The sequence below is a fragment of the Silurus aristotelis genome (assembly GCF_946808225.1).
Source record: "Silurus aristotelis genome assembly, chromosome: 7".
NCBI classification, from domain to species: domain Eukaryota; kingdom Metazoa; phylum Chordata; class Actinopteri; order Siluriformes; family Siluridae; genus Silurus; species Silurus aristotelis.
Window position 1 is genome coordinate 10,398,236 of NC_139580.1, and position 20,032 is coordinate 10,418,267.

Genomic DNA, 20,032 nt, shown 5'->3' on the forward strand with positions numbered 1-20,032 from the left:
TATGTTTTTTAAAACCCCAAAATCAAAATATTAAATTTTATTATTATTATTATTATTTCAATAAATTGTATTCACTGGAAATGTCACGGTGTTATCAGGGCGCTTTGAGTAGGCGGGGCATAGAGCTGACTGACCAATAAGCGGCCAGGATGCTTTCTTGAATTTTCCGGAGCAGCTGCTGCGTTTTGTGTTGTTTTGCAGGGTTTTGGGCAGCTGTGCAGCATCTCGAGTTTTTTGTAGATTATCATTAAAGTACAAGTTTGTTCCTCGTCATCGCGATGTTGTTGGAGGAAGTGAAGAAGCTGAAAGTGTCCGAGCTGCGGGCCGAGCTGCGGGATCGGGGTCTTGACCCTAAAGGGCTGAAGGCTGAACTCGTTGCTCGTCTTCTGTCAGCTATCGAGACTACAGAACCTGATCAAAGTCCAGATTTAAGACATTTGGACACGGAACATGTTCAGACTGCAGAGGAATCCTCTGAACTAATATGTCAGACTGAAAGCACAACAACCCTCTCTACATCTGCGACAGAAGAGCAGCAGCAAACTTTGGATCAAAATCAGTCAAGTCTTGAGGGAATCTGGAGGAAAACGAGGTCTTGTGTCGATCAGAGCACACAGACAGAGAATGACACAGCAGTCCAGATCTCCCAGACAGGGTGCTCTTGTTCTAACAGGAGAGAAGAAGATCATCTTGAACCCCAGTGTGTCCTCAGTAGCAGAGACAGCTCTGATGGACATCAGAAGGAAGTCCAGTCTGCAGCACTGTGTAAGTAAATCCTAATAGGGAATTAACAAGAAAACAAACGTGGAAAATTACAGACCCTAGATCATTTGTAGGGAAGTGGTGTCTCAACAAGGGTCTTGGACATTAGAAGGTTGGTGGTTCAAGCCCCAGCATTTGGGCCCTTCAGCAATGCTTTCATCCCTCTCTGCTTCATCCCTCTCTCGTTCATTCCACTTTCCTTCACCCCTCTCTGCTTCATCCTGCTCTCCATCATTTCTCTCTGCTTTATCCCTCCCTCCTTAATTTCTCTCCTTCATTCCTCCTGTCTTCATTCCTCTCTTTTTCAGCCCCCTTCCCTTCATCACTCTCTGCTTCACCCCGCTCCGCTTCATCCCACTTTGCTACAACCCTCTTATCTTCATCCCTATCTGCTTCGGGTGGTAAAGGGTGAAAAGGAAAGCTCTCTTCTTCAGTCCTCTCCTTCATCCCTCTCATCCCGGATTTCCATCTTTCTCCTTCACTCCTCTCTGCTTCACTCCTCTCTGTTACAACCTTCCCTGATTTCCGTCTTTCTCCTTCACTCCTCTCTGCTTCACTCCTCTCTGTTACAACCTTCCCTGCTTTACATCTTTCTCCTTCACTCCTCTCTGCTTCACTCCTCTCTGTTACAACCTTCCCTGCTTTCCGTCTTTCTCCCTCACTCCTCTCTTCTTCACTCCTCTCTGTTACAACCTTCCCTGCTTTACATCTTTCTCCTTCACTCCTCTCTGCTTCACTCCTCTCTGTTACAACCTTCCCTGCTTTCCGTCTTTCTCCCTCACTCCTCTCTTCTTCACTCCTCTCTGTTACAACCTTCCCTGCTTTACATCTTTCTCCTTCACTCCTCTCTGCTTCACTCCTCTCTGTTACAACCTTCCCTGCTTTCCGTCTTTCTCCCTCACTCCTCTCTTCTTCACTCCTCTCTGTTACAACCTTCCCTGCTTTACATCTTTCTCCTTCACTCCTCTCTGCTTCACTCCTCTCTGTTACAACCTTCCCTGATTTCCGTCTTTCTCCTTCACTCCTCTCTGCTTCACTCCTCTCTGTTACAACCTTCCCTGCTTTCCGTCTTTCTCCTTTACTCTTCTCTGCTTCTGGGCTGACTGTGCACTCTGACTCCAGCTTCAAAACAACCTGGGTAATGTGACAGACACATTTTAACTATTCTTCTTCTTCTGTTCTGTTCTTCTTCTGACCACATTATTATTATTTCTGAGGCTCATAAAATGTTTTGGATTGCAATGTGTGCTCTGCTGATATGAGTGTGCCAGGTCCAGCAGCCGGTTCCGGATTGTAGATCAGAACCCTGTAATATATTTAGTTACATTATATAATCTATAACATGACTGTGCAAAAAACACAGATTAGCCTATACAGAAATACAATCTGAAAACGATAACCCGAAACAAAATTTTCTTTCATCCTTTGGAGTAATAAGAACCTCAAATCAGGTCCTAAGGACATTTTCTGATCGTTAGCATGATTTGTATCAGTATCCAGCGGTCTTATGAGTTTTGGGTCACCCTGTGTTGTCCTCTTAGCAGTTTTTTTTAACTAGTGCTATAAAGCATACTGAGGTCCTACTAAAGCTTTAGTGCAATGGCTGGAATGAGAAAGAGTCGGAACAGCAAAGAATCCAGACAAGACCAGTTTTGTGATTAGGAACTAGCAATGCTTAAGGATGTTCAAGCAATTGTAATTGTGCACTGTAAAAGTGACCATTGGATTCTAAATCTGCTCCTACAAAGTGGACAAAAAAAAGGAAGGTGTGTGTGAGATGAAGTGAGAATTAGGACTATGTGGAGCAGTTTGCATATGTTGCCATGTCAGTATCAAACATTTTCGTGAGAATAGTTTAATAAAAAGACAGGACAGACTGTTGCAAATATGTCAAGTCAAGTTTAGAAAAGAATATATAGAATAGAATAGCTATTTCTATAATGCTTTCACAATGGACATTGTCTCAAAGCAGCTTTACAGAATTTAACAGTTAAGGTGAACAATGTATATTTATCCCTGATGTGCAGCCGTGACAAGGAAAAACTACCTTAGATGTGTTATGAGGAAGAAACCTTGAGAGGAACCAGACTCAAAGGGGCAACCATCCTCATCTAGGTGAAAGCAAGAGTGTGATTATAGTATAGTATAGTGATATATAGTGTCTTTAAACAATACAGAACACTGGAGTGTAAGAACTAACATGAGCACTGGAGTGTAAGATTATGAGTAATGTCCTTTCTACAGTCTTATACAGTCATTTGAGATTATGGAACCAGAAGATACTGAGCAACTCATAAAATAGCTTAACATTAAACACTCAAAGAAGTCCAATGTTCAAACACTACATGAGGTGGAATCCAAATGGCGCTGGTTCGTCTCTAGATGGTTCGGGATGTTTGTGGGGTCGGCATCTTCTTCTTTAAAGGTCCACAATATGTATTACTGATCACAGTTATGTACAACTTCACCTACAGACCGACCTGCATGTTAGATGGACCCGATGAGATGAAAAACCAAATAAGTAAAACTGATGGAAAAGACATTCTGTCCATCCATTTCCCACAGTGCCACACATGACTCATGTTACAGCGGAGACCGGAACGGAAATGCAGGAGTCTCAGGACATCAGCATATCTCACGGCGAGAGGGGCCGGGATTATTACGAGTTTAAAGAGGAGATTCATTATATGAGGTATAATTTTTAGAACCTGGATTAATATTATAATGTGTAATTAACTGATAGCTACATGACTGAATTATTGTTTTTTTTTTTTTGTTGTCATCAGAGCCAAAACACCAGAGCCTGGTCCTGCAAGCGAGGATGAGATGGACATTGATGATGATACGGTTCGGCTAGATCCCAGTGAGATTCTGATTTTCCAGACTTGTGCTCGTTATTAAATAATACATTGACATACAGTGCAGCTTTAGAACTTCTGTATTATCATAATAATGTAATATAAAATATTTTATACATTTTTCGAGCTATTTAATTGTGGTGTCCAATCAGCCTCATCTCTAATTATAATAAAAGCATATAATTTCATATTACAGTGTTTACAGATCCTTTGTAGCCCAGTGTCTATTTGGATCTATGACCCATCTGGGTGACTCATCTTCATGTCCTCGTTTTACAGATAACAGCGACCTGCATTTTGAAGTGGGTACAGACGGGAGCAGCGGTCAGCCTTTACTCTGGGAAAAGTTTCCTCTGCTGCATTCAGGATGTCGACTGACCCACGGCTTCACTCACGGAAAAGTGGGGTTTGAAGTAAAGGTAGGATTTTATTATTATTTGCTGATTGGTTTATTATTGAGTTGCTGATTATTAACACATTGTTATGTTGTACATTGAGAGAAGGACTGGACAATAATGACATTTATCACATGGATATTGTGTAAATTTGACATTATGATTATATATTAACGCTAACATAGGTATTGGTAACCAATGGCGTATTAGATGTTAAATTTGGTGTTTGTTAGTAACTAATAATTTTTTAAGATATAATTATATAGCATTTATTTAATTTTTTTTACATTTTACCTGTGTCCCTGCTGTTTTGCTAACATGCTCTTTAACAAATCTGGATATCATGATGTATATTGTGTATTTAGAAATTGTTTTGATATATCTGATTGTATTTTACGCTTTTAAAGTTTTGAGTATTGTTAATTTTGTCTTTTATATTGGAGTATGTGAAGAGCTTGTCAACAACTACAGTTACAAGTGTCAACCTTGAGCATGTCCTCAGAGTGGGCTGGTCTGTGGATGGCTCCAGCCTTCAGCTAGGTAAAAAAACGCTTTCATTTGTGGGCAGTTTTTGTGTAACAAGGTTTTCTGTTAACTGTAAGAGGGCACTTTTAGGCACATATGTTACAAAAGTCTGTATTCCTAAATGTACATTTTATACATCTTTGTCTGGTGTATCAGGAGAAGAAGAGTTGTCGTATGGATTTGATGGCGCAGGCACAGCAGTGACTGGTGGAAAGATGGAGAAATTTGGCGAGCCATTTTCAGAGGGTGATGTCATCGGATGCTATGCGGTATGGTCTAAAGCAGTGGTCCCCTACCCCCGGGCTGCGGACCGGCACCGGTCCGTGGGTCAATTGGCCGCACAGAAAGAATACAAAACGTACATTATTTCCGTTTTATTTATTATCTGATTCTGAGCGATGTTTTATTTTGTAAAATTACCAGATTCTCTCCACTACACTCTCACTCTACATGCATGTCATGATGCCTTGTAGGCACATGTCTTACCTCCATCCGCTACCTTCTTAAAGGAGCTGCTCCGGCCGCTAACACACAATACATTACCGCTAAATTCCAACCCCCAAGCGAGCAACATGAACAATAAACAACACAGTGGAGTCACGTTTATTATATTTTTTTATTATTTGTTTTTATGCGGGTCGTATTATTTTATTTTGTTGCATTTATCCGGCACACCTTAAAGGCCGGTCCGTGAAAATATTGTCCGACATTAAACCGGTCCGTGGCGCAAAAAAGGTTGGGGACCGCTGGTCTAAAGAATAACGTAAAACCGATCCAATGCAGGAAAATGTGAAACTCAGCGCAATTCTGGCCAATAGCATTTTATATATTTCCAAAAAAGTTGGGACACTGAACAAATTGTAAATAAAACCAAAATGTAATGATGTGGAAGGTTCAAATTTCAAATTTTTTTCAGAATACAACATAGATGACATATCAAATGTTTAAACTGAGAAAATGTATAATTTTAAGGGAAAAATAAGTTGATTTTAAATTTCATGGCATCAAAACATCTCAAAAAAGTTGGGACAAGGCCATGTTTACCACTGTGTGGCATCCCCTCTTCTTTTTATAACAGTCTGCAAATGTCTGGGGACTGAGGAGACAAGTTGCTCAAGTTTAGGAATAGGAATGTTGTCCCATTCTTGTCTAATACAGGCTTCTAGTTGCTCAACTGTCTTAGGTCTTCTTTGTCGCATCTTCCTCTTTATGATGTGCCAAATGTTTTCTATGGGTGAAAGATCTGGACTGCAGGCTGGCCATTTTAGTCCCCGGATCCTTCTTATATGTTGGAAAATGCAAGCTTTTCCCTGAAAGAGACGACGAGCATTGATGGTGCCTTTCCAGATGTGTAAGCTGCCCATGCCACATGCACTCATGCAATCCCATACCATCAGAGATGCAGGCTTCTGAACTGAATTTGGGTTGTCTTTGACCTCTTTAGTCCGGATGAAATGGCGTCCCAGTTTTTCAAAAAGAACTTCACATTTTGATTCGTCTGACCACAGAACAGTTTTCCACTTTGTCACAGTTCATTTTAAATTATTCTTGGCCCAGAGAAAATGTATAGCACTCATGAAATCCAAAATGAGCCAATATTCTATTGTGAATAAAATATAATTTTATGAGATTTGTAAATTATTGCATTCCTTTTTTATTCACAATTTAAACGGTGTCCCAACTTTTTTAGAATCTGGGGTGGGTGTGTGTGTGTGTGTGTGTGTGTGTGTGTATATATAAATAAAAATACAGTGTTTGGCATAATCAGTGTATGTGATTTCAGTCCTAAGTGGTCAGTGGACATTTACTAATTCCAATCTCTTCTTTCTCCTTTCAGTTCATCAGCGATAGTGGAGAAACGGAATTATCGTTTTCTAAAAACGGGCACTTTCTCGGGGTGGCGTTTCGACTCGCTGACTTCACTCTGGCAGGTCGTGCGCTCTACCCACACGTCCTGTGCAAAAACTGTTCCATCTCCCTTAACTTGGACTCTCAGGATGTGCCATGGTATCCTAGTCCTCCTGGGTACTGCTCTTTAGCTGTGCTTTCGCCTGCAAATCGGATTCAAGCTGCGCTTCCTCTATTACACAGGAAAGACTGCGAGGTACCTTCTGCGATTCTATTTAAAAAGGCTTTAGCTGTCGAAAATAAACACTATTAAAAAATATAATAATAAAAAAAAGTAAGCCATTGGTGTTTTTCATTCATATTTCACCTTTCTCTTTTTCAGGTGCTGCTGATGGTGGGCATGCCCGGTTCTGGAAAGAGCCATTGGGCTGAAAGCCACATGGCCAAGAACCCAGAGAAGCATTATAATGTGCTAAGCACAAACACCATCCTTCACACCATGAGAGTGAGCACAAAAGAAAAAAATACTTTAACATTAAAGGATACATTTACATAAGGATAGAAAGTGGATAAAACTTTGTCTTATTTTTACATTAATATTAAATCTTTTTTTCTAATATTACAGGATTATTTTTTAGCATGAACTGAAATTTGTGGACACTTGAAATCTATACATGAGCATACAAAGACGATATTACATTTTTATATCTGTTTTTTGTGTTTAGCTGCCAAACCCAGAACACAAGGATTTAATGCTGCAGCAGGCCACACAGTGTCTCACACACCTCATCAAAATAGCAGCAACCAAGAGAAGGAACTTCATCCTGGACCAGGTTTATTTCGTTTTTGGTCAATTTAAATGTAATTTGGTCAAATATATATAATTATTATATATTTTTTTAATTTATTCTATGTTTTATAAGGTCTCTTATGCCTCTTTTCTATTTTCTTTTTTTAATATAAGAATGATTACAGTCCCAATGTGCATGTGTCCATGACTATTGTATATGCCATATACACAGACGCTCTGTGTACAATCCTGCCCTTCTCTTTTATTTCCTCATTACCTAGGCGAACATTTACCCGTCTGCTCAGAGGCACAAGCTGCTGAGTTTTTCCGGTTATCAGAGGAAGGCGGTGGTGCTCGTCCCCTCGGATGAGGAGTGGAAAAGACGTCTGCAGCAGAAAGAGCAGAACGAGGGTGCAGTGCTGCTTGAAATATCACTGCTGAAAAGCAAAGGTCAGATCATACTAACCCTTTACCATTTCATCTTATTTCCATCTAACTCTAGAAGGCCTCACTCTCGATTATTACTTTTGCTATTAAATTAATTTGGGCAAAGTTTGGAAATGTTGACCTCTGCCATGCTACAGATTATGAAATTCTGCTCTTATTTTAACGCTCTTTGTTAGTTTAGCGTTAAAATAAACTGGCGTCACCCTGCATTTAATCAGAATTTCTGTAGATTCAGCATTCGAAAAAAAAAATAGAAGTAACATTAAAACAAAAAGATTTGCGACAAACTTGAAACAAATTAAGTAAAATTAAGTACATAGTAAAAGTGTAAAAAAAAATGTTATGATACATGTATTGTAGTAATAGCAATGATTTGGATAATTTTTTTCTTTTAAATATATATATGTGTGTGTGTGTGTGTGTGTGTGTGTGTGTGTGTGTGTGTGTGTATATATATATATATATATGTGTTTTGTTTCTGGTCCGGCAGCGAGCTTCACCCTCCCAGAGAAAGGTGATCTCCTAGAGGACATCCTGTTTGCTGAGCTCTGCTGTGAAGATGCAGAGAAACTCCTCACAAGCTATAAAGAGGAAGCCACCCGTCTCCTACCTACACCCCCTAAACGCAAGCCGCACAAAAAGCGCCCCCATAAACGTCACATCCAAGCACACGGTGAGGAAAACAGAACAGAGTGTGAGACTGGATGATAATCATAACGATAAGGATGGAAACAGGAATAATTGTTGTAGTTAAATAACACAAATAGTCAAAAATTACATCTGCTTTCCTATAATTAGATACTGGCACTTTTGTTACAAATGTGTTTAATTTTGCTCTTCCATCTGCCAGGAATGACCCAAATTCGCAGTCAGTATGCGCAACAGTCACAGTGGGGATGCCATAAACAAAATGTAAGTATAATTTTTTTTTTTGCATTAAACTGGTCTTGTGCTGTTTAGACCTACATGCGGTAACCTTCTTGTCTTCAGGGATGGAACTTTTCTGCTTTTGCTCAACCTTACGGCTGTAACAGTGATCCACAGCGGTACAGAGATTACTATCAGCCCTGCACCGAACAGGTATCTAACCGTATTAGTGACACTATTTACACATTGCATGGAGTTACTAACTGGAAAGACATCAGCATATTGGTATTTGGTTTTTATACTCTGTGTAGGTCAAATGACTAAAATATTAAATCCGTGTTCTAAGAAAACACCTCTCTTCCTAGTACTCTTTTATTTTTATACTCAAGTGATTCTAACTGTAGCTTTACAACAATTTTTAATAAAAAGATTATATTTTGGGTCCTGCGTCGGTTTTCAAATATTTATTTTGTCTCAGTATGCCTAATTAAGTGTGTTCGATATAGGCTAGTTAGCTTATTTTAATTATCCCTTCAAATATTTATTGATTTTTAAACGTTTGTTAGTGAATAATAGGCGAATGCAGTGAACGCACACATTTGTCTTTCTTCTTTGTAATTCGGGAAAAAAAAAAATATAGATTCTTGTTATAACATTTTTTCTTTCTCTTGCAGTGGAAGCTGAGTAACCAAAATCAGAGCTACTATGGCAGCCAAAGCTATTATTTTGGCAACCAAGCTTTTTGGTGAATCAGAACAGCAACCCAATTAGATCTCTTTTATTCAGTTGGCATTGGACTTTATCTTGGAAAACTGCATTCCAAGTTGTTTTCCTCAGAGAACTGAAGCAGCAGGAATGCTCTAATGCTGACATTTTAAATTTTAATCCTTTGTGCATTCTGTACAAAGAAATGACCAGATTCTGGTTTTACTACAGTATTCTCAAAAAGCTTTTCCTTTTTAATTAAAGTTCTCTTTTTATATTGTCTGAACACTGAAGACATAATATTTAAAAGAAATAAAAAATATTTGCACAACCATGGCTCGTTCATGTAGAATGTTTTATTGATTTTTATGACACATGAAGTGACATAAAAAAAAAATTGGTCACATTTCAGATGTTTAAATAAATTCAGAACCCGTTTATGTAAAATATATTAAGCTCTAAAATACAATAAAAAAGTATACATTATATAGAGTCCAGAACCTTTACAGTTATAAAAAAATAATAATGTTAAAGCCCTATTTTGCCTGAAAGGCGAATAACAATTGGTGTAAAAAAAAATATCAAGCTTCTTTACTCTCCCTCAACCAGCTCCACCTGCTCCACTTGGACTTGGGCTGAAGCTCATTTTCAGAAAAAAAAAAAGAAGCTCCAGTTCCATAGTATGGCAATGTTATGAAATACAGTTTTCAAAGATATATTTAAAATCATTCATGATTTATTTAAGACCTGGGAATCTTTTAAACCAAACATTTGTTGTACTTGTACTGACTAATCAGGTCTCACTAGTTGGTACAGCAGCACGGCTCCTTTAGCTGAAGGGCACAATTCTGACCACAAGGGTGACTTCACATCCAACTGCAACATCTCCTATAATATAAAAATCAGTGATATGAGTGTGTATCTTTTTACACTTGTAAAACAAGGTGAAAGGAGTTAGTGTATTAGGCCATGTCCACACTAAAATGTTTGGTTTGAATACGCATATTTTTCTCTCAGTTTTTCAGCCTTTCGTCCACACTGAGACGGCGGCGCTTTCGGTCAACAAAAAAAACGGTTTTCGAAAACAACTGAAACCGCCGTTTTGTGTGGACTGTGAAAACAATGACACTTTTTAGTCATGTGACATTGACACAAAGTTTTAGAGCCGAAAATTAAATAAAGGACGCGATTTTACACGTTTCAGTGTGGATGAGCAACTTTAAAAAAAAAAAAAAAAAAAAAAAAAAACGACTGAAAGCGACAGTGTGGACACGTAGCGTTTTTAGATGAAATGCCGTTTTCAAATGTATTCAGATTAGTGTAGATGTTGCCTTAGTGAATGGCCTTACTGATTTACTCAGGAACACTATATCTGTAGACTCATGAGCTTCAGGACCTCCACGCCAATAAAACTCCTTCACCTCCTCCTCCGTCAGAGAACACCTGCCCACAAACAAAAGCAATTCATAGAAATCTATATATTTTCACATATGTAAGTGAGCAGTTATATCGTGTTGGGTGGGTTTTTGTTTTTTCCTTTTGTTCAGTAATTGCAAATAATGAAATAATATTTCTCCCAAAATCTATCAATGCATTTCATAAATGTAATTTCTTTCTTTCAAATGTCTTTAAGCTACATGACATTGTATAAAATACGGATTACACTTAAAGTAAACTGTAACGATCTACTTATCTTAAAAAACATCCTGAACAGTTTCACCTTCAAACTCATTAAAAAAAAAAAAAAAAAAAACTGCATGGGGGGGCCTCTAAATGGCCACCCCATTATAATCTACACAATTTAAACAAAAATCTGTTGACACCTGAGCCTAAGATTCGTATGTGCTTCCCATAATTAGTCCACATTTGCTGTTATAATAACCTTCACTCTTCTGGGAAGATGTTCCACCAGAGTGTAGTTGTGGAGATTTGTGCTCATTCAGATACAAGAGTGTTAGAAAAGTCAAGGAACTGATGTAGGTGAGGAGGCCTGGGGTGCAGTCAGTGTTCCAATTCATCCCAGAGGTGTTCAATAGGCCACTCAAGCTCTTCCACCTGAAACTATGTAAAGCATATCTTCACGGAGTTTGCTTTGTGCACAGGGGCATTGTCATGCTGTAACAGGTTTGAGTCACCTAGTTCATGTGAAATGTTCTGCTACTGTAGCCAAACTACCTCCAACTTTGTGGTAACAGGTGTTGGGGAACAACCACATATGGCTGGAAATGTCAGGTGTACCAATACTTTTGTCTGTGATATTTACAGTATGTTTATAGATTATACTAATACCGGAACATTACTACACACGTTTTGTAAACCTCATATCCACCAAGTGAAAGAATTGCATTAATCAAAATCCCCTTTTAACCACCCATACAGGACATCATGTTCTTTGTGTTTTGTTTTACCTGATGAAAAACTCTGCACTGGGCCGTCCTGCGCTGGTGTGGTTCAGTGCTATTCCCATCAGAACAGGTGCGCTGAGAAAATCCAGTGGAACATTTACCTGCAGTGATGCGATATTCAGAAGTTCAACATCTCAACCACTGAGCTACCACTTTCAATTTCCTTTACGACCAGACAACGGAATCTACTTGCTTACAAACACAACATTACATTGTGCTTTAAAAAATTTTTGTCTTGGTGGGCTTTAAAAAAGGCAGAACAGCAAATTATTGTACTGTTTGCATCGTTTCGTTCTTAGTTTACTAAACAGAATCCATTAGAAACGATTGCAAGTGGGATGCAGACAGAAAAAGCGAAGCAGCAAACCCGGATCGCTCACAAACGCGCACACCTCCAAACCCTCTCAGACGTTCCAATCGTTCTCGAACACTATGTTGTCAATACTTCTGTCGTGTAAACTGCACACACCTCGTCCCTGACCTCAGCACAGATCGAGGAGAAGATCTCTGCCACGACAGCTTTCTCACGACCCTGTAGGAGTTCGATGCTGATCCCCTCCTCACTCATCCCCTGACACACAGCCTGAGGAAATAAACAAACATGTGACGTGCATGTTTATTTGGAAACCATTTGCAAACTGTAATCTAGCTGAAGTGTCAAAGACTCTACTAGAACAATGCTGTCGAATTCCAGATTGGTTTTGGAGGTGCAGCTCGGACAATGTCTGGCTTTGAAACAAATCGGATTTATATGAATGTATTGTAATACATGAGCGTTTCTAGAGCAGGGGTCTCCAATCTTTTCCAGAAAGGGCCGGTGTGGGTGCAGGTTTTCATTCCAACCAATCAATGGTCACAGCTGATAGTCATTGAAAATGAAGATCATTAGATTTAAACAGGATTTGGTGTGGACTTGCTTGGTTGGAATAAAAACCTGCACCCACACTGGCCCTTTCTGGGAAGGATTGGAGACCCCTGTTCTAGAGTAACAAATTCAAGCAAGCTAATGCATGGAAGTGTGGCGAACATGACATTTATGGGAAGAAGACTTCAATCTCAGTGCATTGTGACAGTTAAGGCCGTTCCTTATTGTGTTTTTTTTCTTTTCTAGAGGTGAGGACTTGCTTATTTTCTCCATAATCTAAAATGTTGTCTTCAGGAGAGCACAGAAAGCGATCAAAATCTGGTGATCTCGTCGGTGAAAACCAATCAACAACCTTCTTTATGCTGACTACATACAGCAAAATAAACGTATTGCCCCATTTAACTTCTATCAGCGTGTTGCCGTCGTGCAACATTGAATGCAATTACTGTCCAATCAGAGATGAAAGAAATAGAGTCCATATAAAGCAACATACATGAAAGACCTGTTCATTGTTCTATTGCTTGCATCTATTACTTTCTATTACACCCCTTACACATCACCTTAGGCTCAGGATGCCCACCAGGTATGTCTAAAAGCCCCGCTGCCTCTGCGACTCTCTGACTCCTTCTCAGCAACACCACCTGTTCATCTGAGGTAAGAAGGACCGCACCGACACCAAGAGGCTGTGCCAGAAGAGCCTGAGGATCTCCCAGCTCCAGCTGTCCACGCTTCTGCAGGTTCACAGCCTCCTGTGACCAGTTGGTTCCTAGGAAGTCTTTATAACACGTCAAACCCAGCTGCAATCTGACCATCACCGCAGAGGTTCCTTCATCCTCAAGTTCTCCTGCACCTTCTCTACAGCTGCTGCTCTTCTCAATTATTGCATTAACGGACAAACCATGCATTTCTCTCTGAGAGGCATGCTCTCCTTTACCAATGCAATGCAAGGTAATATGATTTCGAGCTGGATAATTCCCAGGCTTATCGTGAATCTCGGCTGTTTCACAGTGAACGGTTTGCGAGGCAGGAGCTTCAGCCGTGGTGCAGAAGTGCGTATGGGCCTGAGGAGGTTTCGGGTAGAGCTCTGCCAAGTGCAGTCTGAATTTAGCCCCGTTGAAAAGCCACGGTTCTTTGGTCACACGCTCGTTCCACACCGCCTCGATATGTTCCTCGATATCAGGAACACTACTGCGGTTAAACCTGCACAGATTTATACACAAGAAGGTTCAGAGGAGCAACGCACATCCCACACCCATAAGGCATTTTTAACTTCTCACCAGGTAACATGTGTACCTGCTGGATATCTCTGCTTCTACTTGGTGCTCTTCAAAGCCCTGAGCTGGAGCACAGTGCAGCATCACAGACACCTCATGGTCCATTTTGCTGGGGTTTGTGTTCTCTGAGGAACTTCTTTTTCAAAACAGGAAACTGTCAAAAAGCAGAAGCATGGCTGCAGCTAGCCAGCTAACTTTCATTCCTTATCACAATTAATATTTACACAGCTATACAAAACATTTAATTTATGAATGAAACTATAAGCTAATCCTCACAAGTTCATAAAGCTCACCTGCTGCCCAACCTTCTATCGTCCAAACTAACTGGATTTTCGTCACTTCCGGTTACCGACCGTACTGCAATCCAATAGTAATATTCCTATAAATAATATTCCTCCCTTCACCTGATTAATTAAGATAAAATCGATACTACTTGTTAGCAACGCGAAACCAAATATTTGATACTAAAATTATGTTTAAAAACATTGACAATAAAAACAGGAAATGACGTATTTTATCATCCTTCAAAATACAACGACAAGTGTTGCAATTGATCAATAAACCAAAACGATTTATTTGCACTCTTAATTAATATATTACACTTTTACAGCATATATAAAACCTTTACTTAATATATAAAACTCTCATCATATACAGTACCAGTACAAATGTGGACATTCTTATTCAGTGGTTTTCCTTTATTTCTATTATTTTCAACATCATATATTAATACTGAAGAGACTGAAATTATAAAAGAACAAAAATGGAATTATGTAGTCTACAAAAATGTGTTAAATAACCCAGAATGTTTTATATTTTCAATTATTCAAAGAAGCTACTTTGTTTTGATAACATTATGCCATTTCTCAGCCTCATGAGGTAGTCACCTAGAATGGTTTTCCAGCAATCTTGAGGAGTTTCCAGCATTGTTGAGTGATTGTTGGCTAATTTTCTTCACTCTCCAGTCCAGCTCATCCCAGCCATCACAGCTGGATTTAGATCAGGGAAATGTGGGGACCAGGTCATCTGATGCAGCACTCCATCACGCTCCTTCTTGGACAAATAGTTCTTACATAACCTAAAGGTGTGTTTGGGGTCATTGTCCTGTTGACAAACAAATGATGGTCACACGATGCTGGCCCCATGCTGGTTAAGTGTGAACTCAACTAAATCACAAACAGTGTCACCAGCAAAGCACCCCCACATTATCACACCTCCTCCTCCATGCTTCACAGTGGGAACTATACATTCATCTGTTCACCCTCTGTACATTTAACAATGGCATGACAGTTAGAACCAAAAATCTCACATTTAGACTCATCAGAACAAAGGACAGTTTTTCAATAATCTAATGTCCATGTCTATCTAAAGTTCATTCATCATGTTTCTTGGTCAAGGCAGGTCTTTTCTTGTTGTTGGTTCTTTTTTAAATTTGTCTGCCACTTGAACACCAAGTAGCAATTTTATTTTTTTTTTTTTGCAAATCGGTGGTTTTTTGAGGCTGGTAATTCTAATAAACCTATCCTCTGCAACAGAGGTAGCTCTGAGGTAACAGAGGTAATCTTCCCTTTCTGAGACAGTCCAAATCCTCATGAGTGCCTGTTTATAGCATTTTAAGGTTTTGGCAACTGCACTTGGTGTCTTGATGTCACTCAGATGAGGATGGGTTCCACTTTTGAGTCTGGTTCCTCTCAATGTTTCTTCCTCATAACATCTAAGGGAGATTTTCCTTGCCACAGTCACCACCGCTGCTCATCAGGGATAAATACACACCATTCACCTTAACTGTTGATTTCTGTAAAGCTGCTTTGAGACAATGTCTGTTGTGAAAAGCGCTATAGAAATAAACTTGACCTGACTTGACTTGGTGGATACACTTTAAGTTCTTGAAATTGGCTTACCTTAATTTAAAAAATGAATGATGGAATGTCTTCTATTTACTTGCTATAATTATAGATTTGTATATTAGTTGTAGTAGCACTAATATGACTATTGAGTCACCCTTTCCTCTGCACAAGATATCTGATGGACTAAAGCACATTAAGAAGGCAAGAAATGTCACAAATGAATATTTGACAAGGCAACCCTGTGAACAGAAAACTATTCCGGGTGTCTACCTTATAAAGATGTGTCTAAACTTTTGACTTAATTTCTTTTTAAACTTTTAATTAAAACAATATTTTGTCAAAGTTGTTGTCATTGATGCCATAGACATGGTGTTGCGGTTAATTATATTGTAAGAAATCAAAGCCCATTCTTATCACATTTTATTATGCCTGCTTAGACGTAACTAGGTTTTTGTTAATTTGTTTGTTTACAGAAGAATTACAGATACAAACACTTCAGATTCAAGCAATCATTTACCCACTCAACATCCTGTGTTACTATAAAACATATTAAAATGTACACAAAATGGAAAAAAAAGCCTTGTGAAAATCTGCAATCTGTATTAATTTTTTTTATTTATTAAAGGTGGCCCCTGACTGTAAAACGTTTAAGAACCCAAAGCAGAATGAGTGTATAAATGAATAAATGAATCGATAAATAAATCCGAGCTCTAGCCAGCTAGTACCGTTATTTTGAATGGTTGCTCCAATACCCGGAAGTTTACCCGCACACTACCCGTTCTTCACGTGGGTATGGTGAAAGTGTACACTGTAGTGTCTCATATCTCAGCATGGACATCATCCACTCTTGTTTTAAAGCTCAGATAGGTGAGGTGGTTTTACCAGGAGATGTCTTCCGGTTTAATGTGTCCTCTGTGGAGGAGGACAGCAGAGTTAAAGCTGAAAAGATCATATGCGGACCGGGACTGCGCCGAAACGGAGACGAGATCCTGGTGTATAAAAGCGGCGTCCTCCGGTATAAGCAGCCCAATCTGTACTGGATAGAGTCCCAGCAGAAACGCGTAAGGAACTACAGGCACAGGTTTTCCTCTTACTCCATATGCAGCCATGTGGTCAGTTTTCATTTCCCTCAATGCAGTTGCCTACTGATGGTCTACTTCACCAAAGTACAGGGAAGAGGTCAGACAGGGTGAAGAGGTGCTGGATGATTGGGCAACTACTGCAGGAGTAATGAGGGAGACAGCTAGAAAAGTACTTGGTGTGACATCTGGAAATAGAAAGGAAGACAAAGAGACATGGTGATGGAATGAGGAAGTGCAGGACAGCATAAGGAGAAAGAAAAACAGAATTGGGATCGACAGATTGATGAGAAAAGTAGGCAGGAGTACAAGGAGATGCTGCAGCAGGTGAAGAGGGATGTGGCGAAAGCCAAGGAAAAGGCATATGAGGAGCTGTATGAGAAATTGGACTCTAAGGAAGGAGAAAAGGATTTGTACCGATTGGCCAGGCAGAGGGACCGAGCTGGGAAGGATGTGCTGCAAGTTAGAGCAATAAAGGATGGAGCATGTTCTAGAAGCAGCATCATGAATAATAACCATAACAAATTATGTTATTATCCGCGATTCTGTGATAATGCAGCTTCTATAACACGCTCTTATGCCAAAATACACAGAAACAGTTAAGTACTGATCATAAGGAATGGATAATAATGGCAAAACAACTTTCGATATGTCGAAAATATTATAATGCATGTACTCGTAGGACTTCCGTATGCTGATAACTCAGTGAACACCATCGTTTTTTATTTTTTATTTTTCCACTGGACAGCTCCCTTAAATAGCTTTAATGAAATTTCTTTTGTCCTACTTCCTATAAAATGGTTTCCCCATGTAGTGTTTTTTTATTTTTTTTTTAGGGGCAGCAGTAAGCTGAATAGTAGTTACTCAGATAATAACTTGTAACTAAGGTACCTTCTGTAGTTACTCAAGCATCTGCAATCTCTACAGCTGCATACTTCCAGTCTGGATATTCAAATTTACTTTGAGCAAATTTCTTTCCAGTATGTTCCGATTAAAGGCGAAAGCGTGATCGGCATAGTGACGGCGAAGTCCGGGGACATCTTTAAAGTGGACGTCGGGGGCAGCGAGCAGGCCTCGTTGTCTTACTTAGCCTTCGAAGGGGCGACTAAAAGGAACCGTCCCAATGTGCAGGTATGATTCCGACACTGTCTGCTCGTATTGCTTGTCATTTTTGTGTGCACTGAAATGAAATGTGAGTTTTGTTTTATTGTTATTATTTTACCACTGTACAGGTTGGGGATTTGGTGTACTCCCAGTTCATCATCGCAAACAAAGACATGGAGCCAGAGCTGGTTTGTATTGACAGCTGTGGCCGGGCGAACGGGATGGGAGTGTTCGGAGCAGACGGGCTTCTCTTCAAGGTGTCTTTGGGATTAGTGCGCAGGTATGCAGAGATCCATTACTGGCACCACGATTAATATTAATACACTGGGGTCCAAAATTCAGGTGAAAATTCATTCTTTGTGCAAGTTAACACACGTTTTGATTACAAGTGATATCAGCAATAACTCAAGCAGAATCTGAAATATCTTTCCATGTATTTTTCTGAGTTTCTATTATGTCCTCTTTTTGCTTTAGTGACAGTGTGCACTCAAGCTGAGTTTGAGATTTACCCTCATGTCGTCTAGACACACCTTTTCTGATGGAATGGGATTAGACTCTTTTGTACAAAGAAGTTAACAATAACAAACATATCAGTATTGCAAATTTGCTTGAATATTAAATCACTATAATTTTGTGCATCCTTTTGTTGTTCTAAAATTTTTCTCATTCTAAAATTTGTTTACTTTTTTGAATCATTTCAGAATTTCTGCCCCTAGTGTATGACCTGGGCTGAAAAAATGTAAAATACATTTTAAATATGCATTCTAGAAGTGTTCAGTATTCTCATCTTTTTTGCACACAAGATATCTTTAACCGTTTAGTAGAAATTGCTGGACATTACTACATTGCACAAGCACATCTAAAATGCACACATTGTCTTTTTTTTTTTTTTTTTTACAGTGCTCTTGAATATGGATTTAAAATATTTATATGGAATTCCTTGAAATGAAGCTGATGACAAGGAGTGATGCCTAGTTATCGGCCAGATAATTTAACTATTTACATACATATTCAACTGTGAATTAGATTTTATTAAATAAATCGTAGGTTTTAAAGCATTTTGTTCAGGGTTACACATGACAATATAAACACATTACCTCTCAAGGTAACTTTTTTTATATAAATTCTGTGCGCGCGTGTGTGTGTGTGTGTGTGTGTGTGTGTGTGTGTGTGTGTGTGTGTGTGTGTGTGTGTGTGTGTGTGTGTGTGTGTGCGTGTAGGAATAAAATATGGACGAAATGTGGCCCATGTGACTGAACATTGGACATAAAAACTCCTGCAAAATTATTCAATAATTTGTAGATGCTGAATTTTTTTAATTTGCTGAGTATAAAACGAGGAGTTTGAGGGGTTTTATAAACTAATGGATGGAGGAGTATCAGGAAGATCACTAAGCAGAACATTTTAGGGACAGTTCCAAGCAGCATAAATGCAGCTGCAATTAAACATTTTGCAGTATTATATTTATTGATTATTTTAGAAGTAACATTAAGTGTTTAAATGTTCTGTTATTGAACAGGTTTTTTGCTTATGCCTTGTTGGGCACACTCAATAAAAAAAATGGCGAAGATATAATAAGCCATTGTGTGTTTTCTTCAGCTTACGACATTCAAAACAACACATTGTCTCTTGACTGTATCCTCTTTTTTACATTATAAATTTTTTTTTTGCTGTAATATTGAGCCATTCTTTTACATTTTGCCTTGTTCCCCCTACAACCTTTACAATTGCATTCTAACAGATGGTTAGAAATTAATTCTGCTCTTTTTTTCTTCCCCTCAGGCTCCTCACATCTCAGAGCGAGATAGTGAAAGATCTTGAGAAGATCTTCCCCTTCGAGATGGTGGTGGGTTTAAACGGCAGGGTGTGGGTGAAGGCTAAGTCCGTTCAGCAGACCCTGATCGTGGCCAATCTTCTGGAGAGCTGTGAGAACATGACTGCGCAGCAGAGACGCGCTCTGTTCAAGAAAGTAGCAGAGGGCGCCCTCTAGGGCATGTGCCAAGTGGTGTTTTTTTTTTAAAGCGATGGCTCATGGACTCATCAGCACGGGCCAAATGTAGCTCACAGGAGGGCACGTGAATCATGACTGTTCCATGGATTGAAACTGAACTCTAGATGGACTTCTGTTGTGTAATGTTGGATTTGGGATCTCATAATCTTTACTTCTGTTTTAAAATATTTTTTTCTTCTACTAGTATCTTGATTTGAATTTTAATATGAATAAAAATTTTTGTCTGAAGTAAGTTTCATCAGCTAGACAT

At 39.1% G+C, this 20,032-nt stretch overlaps 3 protein-coding genes across 6 annotated transcripts; 2 read left to right on the plus strand and 1 right to left on the minus strand.

The window, feature by feature from the left end:
* Positions 1-114: 114 nt before the first annotated feature.
* LOC310729061 (heterogeneous nuclear ribonucleoprotein U-like protein 2) lies at positions 115-9,528 on the plus strand. The gene is made up of 14 exons (XM_083547054.1): positions 115-765; positions 3,328-3,454; positions 3,549-3,625; positions 3,900-4,039; positions 4,459-4,555; positions 4,697-4,809; positions 6,378-6,644; positions 6,771-6,893; positions 7,114-7,221; positions 7,460-7,628; positions 8,116-8,298; positions 8,476-8,537; positions 8,616-8,705; positions 9,167-9,528. Exons 1-14 carry the CDS (start codon positions 279-281, stop codon positions 9,239-9,241), a joined length of 2,118 nt encoding a protein of 705 aa, XP_083403180.1. The 5' UTR covers positions 115-278; the 3' UTR covers positions 9,242-9,528.
* Positions 9,529-9,538: 10 nt separating this feature from the next.
* On the minus strand, positions 9,539-14,191 carry nudt22 (nudix (nucleoside diphosphate linked moiety X)-type motif 22). Of its 4 annotated transcripts, none has more exons than XM_083547146.1 (7): positions 14,035-14,191; positions 13,761-13,877; positions 13,028-13,667; positions 12,072-12,185; positions 11,606-11,703; positions 10,547-10,640; positions 9,539-10,085 (listed from the first exon to the last, which is right to left on the minus strand). In XM_083547146.1, exons 2-7 carry the CDS (start codon positions 13,844-13,846, stop codon positions 9,987-9,989), a joined length of 1,131 nt encoding a protein of 376 aa, XP_083403272.1. In that variant the 5' UTR covers positions 13,847-13,877; positions 14,035-14,191; the 3' UTR covers positions 9,539-9,986. The 4 variants fall into 4 exon arrangements, with proteins under 4 accessions (XP_083403272.1, XP_083403270.1, XP_083403271.1 ...); XM_083547144.1 differs by having other exon boundaries at positions 13,761-13,895; positions 14,035-14,185; XM_083547145.1 differs by having other exon boundaries at positions 13,761-13,935; positions 14,035-14,172.
* Positions 14,192-16,315: 2,124 nt separating this feature from the next.
* On the plus strand, positions 16,316-20,010 carry exosc3 (exosome component 3). Its single transcript, XM_083547622.1, has 4 exons — positions 16,316-16,649; positions 17,649-17,798; positions 17,900-18,051; positions 19,554-20,010. Exons 1-4 carry the CDS (start codon positions 16,419-16,421, stop codon positions 19,759-19,761), a joined length of 741 nt encoding a protein of 246 aa, XP_083403748.1. The 5' UTR covers positions 16,316-16,418; the 3' UTR covers positions 19,762-20,010.
* Positions 20,011-20,032: the final 22 nt, after the last annotated feature.